Below are 9,131 nucleotides of genomic sequence, written 5' to 3' on the forward strand. Positions count from 1 at the left end.
ATAGGCCACATGCTTGAAATGCTGCGTACGCCATATGGACATGGTATGTTATTATGAAAAAAAAGTTATAAACAAGTGAACTCACTCCTTTTTCTTGGCTATGTAGGCCTACATGGTAACATTTTTAACACTTTAATGATAACCAAAATAACAGTGAAATATATAGACCTATTTCACTTACATTAGGATCTACGTCACCATACATACAGTACGATTGTTTTTCAATTACGTTTATTTTCAACGCTCACCGTTCGTAACGAGCGTCTTGTTGTAACAGTTTTAGACTGGACATTTATTTTGACATGTTGACAATAGTTTTAGGCAGCAATTGCCAAAAACCGGATGTCTTATTTAGGCGGTTGTAACACTGCTCATCGCTGAAATCGAGACCGGAAGCGACCTGCACTATTTAGGCCAGTTTCACGGTGCTACAGCAGCGCCCTGGTAGCGCCTATGTAATATATCTGGTAGCAGTAGCTAACGGTCCGATACAGGTCCGAACAGCAAAGGCTGCCACAGTGTGCCAATACGTTAGTTCACACAGCGATGACAACGACTTAATAGTTAATTGATATCGCGGAGATCGTACGTGAAATTGCTGCATTATGGGGTCTGAAACCAGAAGTTACATTTCTTTGGAAAAAAATGATTTTGTCGTTTTGTTTTGCATGATGACATGTCTGTTTCATTATGTAAGTTGTCAAACCGAGAACACCGGTATGGCCAATGTAATATCAGAAAGAAAGGCAGAAGAAGACCACAGGCAGGACAGTGCCGATCTTCTCATTTTTATTATGCTTCTAACGCTAACAATTTTAACAATATGGCTCTTCAAGCATCGACGTTTCAGGTTTTTACATGAAACAGGACTGGCAATGATTTATGGTAAGAATATGAGTGTTTGTGTGGCAGCTGGGTGATAGCCTTTAACTAGCTTCTCACTTGTGCCATGGTACCACATGTCCACTTGCAAAGATAAGTTAATATCATAAGCCTGACAGTAATTTATTCAGCATAGTTTGGGTTATCGGGTACTCTGTGTTAACTTTCTTTGGCCTGTGCTGCTGTGTACAGATGAGAAACTCGTGTTTAGAACTTTGATACTAAAGCCTGAAGCACTATCTAGTTTGTGCCCCCTTTTGGGCAGAGGTGCTAGTGGAACACAAATCATAAATACCTAAATATGTGGTATTACACAAAAACACATATTTATTAACTTGGGTTCAGGGCAAGCTGTTTTTTAATGTGGTAGAAATAGTAATAACTCTTAAGTAATAACTCTTCCTCCTCTAAAATTGGCTATATATTTAAACAGGCCTGTTGGTTGGTGTGATACTACGTTTTGGGATCCATGGGCAACAGGATCTTAACAATGTCACTTTGAGCTGTGCCATGAATGCCAGTCCAGCCACCTTACTGGTCAATGTCAGTGGTCACTTTTACGAGTACACACTGAAGGGTGAAGTAAGAGAAACTGATGGTCAGGACATCCCAGATGCTGAAATGCTGAAGAAGGTACATATGAATCATACCAGATTGTATGTGTATAAAAACACATTACATCTTCTCAATTTAACCAAAGTCACAATGAAGCTAGCATAAGACTGATTTTATATTTTACTAAAATAAGGTCCCAGTGTCTACCTCTACACTAAACATTTTGTTATTGTGTCTGAATCATCATTCAAACTCCTATTCCGGATATTGACATTGACAGTGGGTACCATCTTAGTTTTCAACAGTAGGTTTTCTTCTCTCCACCAGGTCACCTTTGACCCAGAGATTTTCTTCAATATCCTGCTGCCCCCTATAATCTTTCATGCAGGCTACAGCCTCAAAAGGGTAAGATTGCACAATCCTCATGTGACAATGACTTCAGTGATCCTTTGCACACAGCCTCCTACATTGAAGGTGCAGTCAGTTGTTTTTGTTGTGAAAACATTAAACTAGACCTAAAATAATGATATGCATTAGAGGATAATAGTGCGTCATGAAGGATAATACTTTGCATGTAGATACATTGAGGTGTTTTTACGCACTTATTGTGTGTTTAGAGTGGCCAGACATAAATCAGCTGAAATGGGGAAACAGAAGCATTTTCAATTTTTGCTAGACAAAATATTCACTGCACCTTTAATGAGTATTTCAGTGTTTACCAATGGTTAATTTATGTTATGGCTTGTCTTTGGTTTCTGTATTTATAGAGGCATTTCTTTAGAAACCTGGGCTCCATTCTCACCTATGCTTTTATGGGCACAGCCATCTCATGCCTTGTTATTGGGTGAGTGCAAAGTTCTCTGTTTTTCCTTCACTAGAATATTATGGGCCTTACCTTACTAAACTGTTCTTCCTTCATTGTAGGTCGTTACTGTATGGCTTTGTTGCTTTTATGAAAGCTGTAGGTCAAATTCATGGGGACTTTTTCTTCACTGATTGCCTTTTCTTTGGTGCCATAATCTCTGCCACAGACCCAGGTACATGCAGCCAATCTCATCATGGCATACAGTGACATAGAAAGGGATGTTGATTTTAGTACATCATTTCAAGTGGACCTTAATTTAGACACACAAGCACTATACTAAAATGTATGTACACATAAACATTTGGAGGGGAATGTTTTGCAATAGTGTTTAGGGCAAACTGTGTTACTGTTGCCACTACATGGTATAATCTGAGGTTTTGAGAAAGCCATTTCAAGTGCTTCCTAGTATTTAGGCACAATCAACTGATCTGTAAAATCTCAATATAGACATAGCATGCAAGTCAACAAACCTAAGAAGACCTTTGTACAGACTTGTTTTGACTTACGATATTATGTTGACTAATTTTCCTGTTATTCAAGAAGGGAGATATGTAAACATTGTGGGGCAGGCTACCCTGTCAGTGTTATGGAAGGGGGGATACAGTCTGGCTTTCATTTATATTAAAATGTTAACCAATTAACTGACTTTTTTTGTGTGTGTAATGGATGAATATATGACTGAAACAAGGCAGTTAATGAAAGCCATAAATAGAAAGTTAGGAAGTTAATAACACAGTAAGAAGAATAAGTGTTGTACATGTATCACATGTAGTAGAACATATATTTATTTCATACATCAAGGTAACAGATAATGGGCACCAAAAATACAAATGGTGTCTGTTCTATCACCGCATAAAGATGTACACTCTTGATGTGGCAGTCTAAATCCACTAGAGGGCCCCCTTCTCCACAGGATAATGAAATCAAACATAAGCCACCTTGCACTGATAGGAATCATGGTCAGATTGGTCAACCATTTACACTCATATGGATTCACTGTCACAGGTTGGGATAAGCTGTCCAGTATCATGAATATTTAGTAAACCTCGGTCCCAAAATCTTAATGGTATTGTTTCAGGTTCTCACACTCTGAAACTGCACACGCTTTAATATTGTCTTTTTGTTTTGTTTAGTGACAGTTCTTGCCATATTTAATGAGCTGAAGGTGGACGTGGACCTTTATGCACTGCTGTTCGGGGAGAGTGTTCTCAATGATGCTGTGGCCATCATTCTGTCCTCGTGAGTTTGGCACTCATACATTTTACATAATTCTTTTTTTTATCAGCTCTAAGATGCAATGAAAGTGCTTTTCTTTGTGTGTTTGCCATTGCACCTCAGATCTATTCTAGCTTACCAGCCGGCAGGAGATAACCACCACACATTCGATGCTAGCGCCATGTTGAAGTCTGTGGGTGTGTTCCTGGGTGTCTTCAGTGGGTCATTCGCCCTTGGAGTGGTCACTGGCGTTATGACCTCCCTCATATCCTTTACAAAGAACCCAGATCAAATTGAATACTCCTGATTTGCCCTTTCATGACCCTCTGTTATGTCAGTGTAGACGTCTGTCTGTGGGAAGACTTCTGCTATTGCCTGGGTGGCCTCTTCAGTTGGCTGGTCTTGTGAGCTGTTCCTTGACTCTGTGTTTGTCTCTGCACGTCACTAAATTCACCAAGTTGCGTGAGTTCCCCCTGCTGGAGACAGCACTCTTCTTCCTCATGTCCTGGAGCACCTTCCTGCTGGCCGAGGCCTGTGGATTTACAGGTACCATTATTATTGCTATTCAACGCTTTATAAAAGTATGGTCTTTTTACTCCTGAGTCTGGCCCTTCTCTTACTTACTCCATCTCACCACCCGCACTCTCTATCTCTCTATCTCACACACACACACACACACACACACACACACACACACACACACACAAACCACCATCTTTTCTGTTCACATATTAATGGATTCCTGGTTTCCCTCCACAGGTGTTGTGGCTGTGGTGTTCTGTGGAATGACTCAGGCCCACTACACCTACAATAACCTTTCAGATGAGTCTAAGGACAGGACCAAACAGGTGATGCAAACCCCTGCATGCTTAAGACAACCCTTCACCAAATTATTAGTTAAATTAATAATAATCAAACAGGAATTATGTTTTGGGGGATGCTGTGGCTCAGTATTATATTAATATCGGTGTGTGGGCATATACCAATCTGATGTTTCTCAAAAGCTCATTATTTTAATAATGTAAGGGCAATATCAGCAATTTAATAAAATGACAAGATTGTATTATTGTTTCGAAATAAACATCTGAATGTTTGAGTCAAGGGTTTAATTGTTCATTCAAGACAAAAAAAACGCACACATTGTGTAACTATTTAAATGATTAGTGTTCCCTAGCAAAGCTGTGGCGCAGTGGAAAGTCTAAGGGCATTGGTGCTCAAGACCTGAAAATATTTTGGACCTTTATCTTGGACTTTTTTTTTCTCCACAGCTCTTTGAGTTGCTGAATTTTCTGGCTGAAAATTTCATCTTCTCCTACATGGGGTTGACCTTATTCTCCTTCCAGTACCACGTATTCAACCCCCTGTTCATACTGGGAGCATTCGTATCCTAACATGTCATTTAGCATACTTTTAATTCTGTCTGTCATTTTCAGTCATTGATGTTGAACAGTTATTTTCAGAATCAGCCCTTGACTGATGTCCCAATAGATTGCTGTGTTTCTTGGCCGGGCAGCAAATATCTACCCCCTCTCCTTCCTGCTCAACCTGGGCCGCAAAAACAAGATCAGTTCCAATTTCCAGCATGTCATGATGTTTTCGGGTAAATTCCAGATCCATTAGATTCATATGATTTCTTACTGTAACCAGGGTTAGGTGTTTGTACTCTCAATCAGCTTGTCATTTGAATGGTTAATAGGTAACCAAGGTATAGATATGGCTGTAAGATAATGGCAGCCTGTTCTCTGTTCGTCACAGATAGTACTTTTGCACTCAGGACTCTAGCTTTCTGTCGACAGACTGTTGATTGGGCTGAGGACCCTGCCTGATGCTCTGCTACTGTACCCCTTAACCCCCCCGTATTCTGGGATCTCACTCACAGGTCTGCGTGGGGCTATGGCGTTCGCCCTCGCCATCCGGGACACGTCAACGTATGCCCGGCGGATGACGTTCTCCAGCACCCTCCTCATTGTCTTCTTCACAGTGTGGGTGTGTGGGGGTGGCACCACACCGATGCTGTCCTTCATGAACATCCGGTGAGTTGTCTGGGCCTGTTCACTTGCCTTCATGCACATCCGGTGAATTGACTGGGCCTGTTCACTTCCGCAACGTCTTCTGCATTCAGCACGTCCCTGATTATCCAGGACGAAAAATATGCTCTGGTTGATTTTCCATCCAGCTCAGATGCACTGTGCAAGAAGTGAATACCACTCTGGCACAACACATGAACAAGCTATAAATCATCTTTCATTTCTCTTTTTAACAGTGTTGGAGTGGATTCAGACCAAGATAATCCTGTAAGCCATTTCTTTTTTGTTTCAGTAAAAAAAATAAAAATACAAAAACATGGAGTACTTAATCATAAAAATATCTATAGGTGATTGTCTTTGAGATATGTTAGGAGCTTGCGCTCAAGTAGTATACATTTGTGTGCTGGTGTTTTTGATCTATCTGTATGTGTTCAAGCTGACAGCTGGTGTGGACGGGACAGAAAGTAGGGGTGTCAGACACGAAGGAGCTTGGCCCTTTAGAATGTGGCACTCCTTTGACCACAAGTATCCTTATTCACGTGCTAAGTCTACTTGCATTATTATTGTTTATTTTTTCCTATGGATAATTGCTATTGTACAAGAATCCTTTTAGCACAAAAAGCTAATAGGGCAACCAGAGTCTCCAGGAGGAGCAGCTGAATGAACAGAGTGTGGAGCATGTCTGAAATCAGCCGTCCTTACTTTTCAACCATTCAACAATGTAGCCTTGGTAGAAGCCTAAAATTCAAGGAAAAATGCCCAAACCAACAAGTCCATAATCAGGCAGACAAAACAGAGGACAGAACAAAGTAACAATGTCATAGACCCGCAACCGGTGGAATCCAGGGTTAAGAGCAGGACCGTGATTGGTGAACCGGTGGAACCCAGGGGTAAGAGCAGGACCGTGATTGGTAAACCGGTGGAATCCAGGGGTAAGAGCAGGACCGTGATTGGTGAAGGCCTTGACTTTGTGCTCCAGATACCTGAAGCCATTCCTGACTCACAGTGGACCCCCACTCACCACTTCTCTGCCAGCATGCTGTGGGTCTCTGGCACGCTGCCTCACCACCACACAGGCCTACCAGGTGAGATGGCCGACACACACACACACACACACACACACACACCAACACACTTTCTTTCTCTCTCTTTTCTCTGTCCCATACATAAAAACACACATGCAACAACAGATATGCACTCGCTCTATATCTCTCTCACACACAGAAACACATACACCAGGGGCGTAACTATAGGGGGTGCAGCAGGTGCAGTCGCACCTGGGCCCGTGGGTCTCTGGGGCCTGTAGCCGTGGGCCATAGACATATTTACGTCAATCTAAATAGTCTGAAGGCAAAATATCTGTGCAGGGGGAGGGGGCTTGGCGGCGGCGGTTACAAACATGAAAAAGGGGGTACGGGACTGTAAAATATTTGGGAATCACTGTCTTACGCCACTGACTAGAGCCCGTCATAATAGCCTGCACCTGGGCCCATCGTAACTACGTTACGCCACTGACATACACACACAACGGACGTTAAACTCTTAGGTATGCATGCATTTGTGCTTATACACCCTTACACACACACACAAGAACCTGACACAGCAGATATCGTGCTGATTATGAGCTTGGCAGTGATTGTCTTGTGTGTTTGTGACCTGCTGTAGAGTGAAGGTGACCCGCATGATGAGGACTCAGAGCTGATTAGGAATGAGGGCATGGGCAGCCCCATGTACACCGATATATCCATCAGCACGGTTACAAGAAGCAGCTCCTCCAGCCACTTATATGGACCCACAGTACCCTCTGGTTAAGCAAGTGACAGGTTCCTATTATGATTTACGTTGTACAATCTGTTACAATCTACTGACAAATATGTACTCCTTCCCAGACCTTTTAAAACCCTTGCTCCCACAGATTTGTAGACCTCTCCATATAGGTGTGTAGAGTAAGCAGTAAGGAGTCCTAAGTGCGTGATACTTCTGTTACTTCAGATTTTTGTGTTATTGTTTTCTGAGCTTGTTTTTAATCTAAACTTAAAACACAACACTGAGTCTTTATGGTAAGAAATATTGAAAGTGTGTAATCTGTCTATCCTGTTCAACTAATAGACACTGACATTTACTAGACCTCCTCTTCTTAAAAAGCACACTAATTTATATGTTCTTTTTCCTATTCTGATTCAAGATTTGTGTATATTTCTGCATTTTTGTATGTGTGCAAGTAAGTATTTATTTAGCTTATTTATTTGTCTCATCCACTGGTTCATTTGTAGGACTTTGTTATAACCATCCTGAAGAGTTGCTGTTTCTTTCCCTTTTTGGTATTTCATGTTTGAAAAGATAAAGAGTGTTTCTGGTTCGTGTGCCAAGAGGCAACAGGGGTAGTGAGATTAACCCTGTATTAGAGCCAAGTATTTGATTTCTGTGTGGAACGAAGCCACTGTTGTTGGGTTGTCAAAGCCAAACTGTGTACCTACGCTAAGTGCCTAATAATGTATTGTCCAACTCCAGAAGTAGTGCCATTTCCAAATGACTTATACTGAGATGACTTTGTACACTAATGAGACTTGTCCTGAGAAGTCCCTGATTAAATATTTTATGCACTTTGTGTTGTGATCCCTGAAGTACTTCTGCATTATAGACAATATGCCATTACATGTCATTGTAATGTAAAAGATTAAACCTGTCATTTTGTATGAAGCAACCACAACCTCTCAAAGTATTTTTTCTACATACTTTGGTTCACTTTGCCTTTTAGGAACCAAAATGGACATATTTTTACAGAAGAAATCCTCCTGTTAAAATATCACGGAAAAACATTGAACAAACATCTAAAAAAACATATGGTTCATCTGAAAAACATATGGGAATACAAAAGCCTCTAACCACGTAGGCTACATTGTGAGACCTTTTCCACCCTGTGTGTAGTGCGTAGCCTACTGTACAGTAGCGGACCAATCGTGTCATGACTTTCATGTCATTCTTTCCGCACCAAAATCATACTCAAGGGGTAAACGATACATTTCAAAATGTTTAGACTAAAAGAGTTTGAACAAGTGTTGGCATAGTTGGGAATGGCCGTTCCTTTCATGTGGGCTTACATGCTGAGGCTGCATGGCTTTCATAGTCCATATAAACAGGCTACCATAGCAACTTACATGAACAACAGAACTGGCCCTGAATCTCGAGTTTTCAGGGAGACAGTCTAGTCCTCTGCTCCCAACTCAAGCGAGCTGTAAGGGAAGGACATGCCCTACAGTCTTAAACCAATGGTAGCATGGACTGAGAACTCCTGGTTCGTTGAGACGGTGACTGTAGAATTTTGACCATATCCTTCTTTTCCGTATCCTGTCTTCTTTTTAAGTATCCTGCTTCAGTCTACGTGCAGATCCCGGTATTCATGCGGGTGGCTCAAAGAGCGAAAGAAACTTAGACGAGAGAGCGTGCACAATAGTCTTACGTTGATTTCCTCCAATTCCCTGGTGGTGAGTAGAAATTCCGTCTTGTGTATTCGTATTTTATACGTTCATCACCTCAGAATAATCTTGTTTTTACCGGGTTTACACAAAATCTCAGACATTAAGACA

At 41.4% G+C, this 9,131-nt stretch overlaps 2 protein-coding genes across 2 annotated transcripts in view; both read left to right on the forward strand.

Moving 5' to 3' along the window:
• The first annotated feature begins 398 nt into the window (after window positions 1–398).
• slc9a6b (solute carrier family 9 member 6b) lies at window positions 399–8,248 on the forward strand. Its single transcript, XM_012835780.3, has 16 exons — window positions 399–885; window positions 1,316–1,515; window positions 1,765–1,842; window positions 2,205–2,281; window positions 2,362–2,474; window positions 3,436–3,541; window positions 3,641–3,782; window positions 3,958–4,063; window positions 4,277–4,365; window positions 4,786–4,899; window positions 5,006–5,117; window positions 5,397–5,550; window positions 5,781–5,811; window positions 5,981–6,069; window positions 6,524–6,629; window positions 7,210–8,248. Exons 1-16 carry the CDS (start codon window positions 606–608, stop codon window positions 7,354–7,356), a joined length of 1,944 nt encoding a protein of 647 aa, XP_012691234.1. The 5' UTR covers window positions 399–605; the 3' UTR covers window positions 7,357–8,248.
• A 223-nt stretch (window positions 8,249–8,471) lies between these two features.
• Window positions 8,472–9,131, forward strand: part of fhl1b (four and a half LIM domains 1b) — a 10,753-nt gene continuing 10,093 nt past the window's right edge. The window contains exon 1 of the mRNA XM_012835784.3: window positions 8,472–9,029. The gene's annotated coding sequence lies outside the window, so the exon portion shown is untranslated. The remainder of the gene's footprint in view (window positions 9,030–9,131) is intronic.

The sequence above is a fragment of the Clupea harengus genome, chromosome 8 (genome assembly GCF_900700415.2).
Source record: "Clupea harengus chromosome 8, Ch_v2.0.2, whole genome shotgun sequence".
NCBI lineage: Eukaryota > Metazoa > Chordata > Actinopteri > Clupeiformes > Clupeidae > Clupea > Clupea harengus.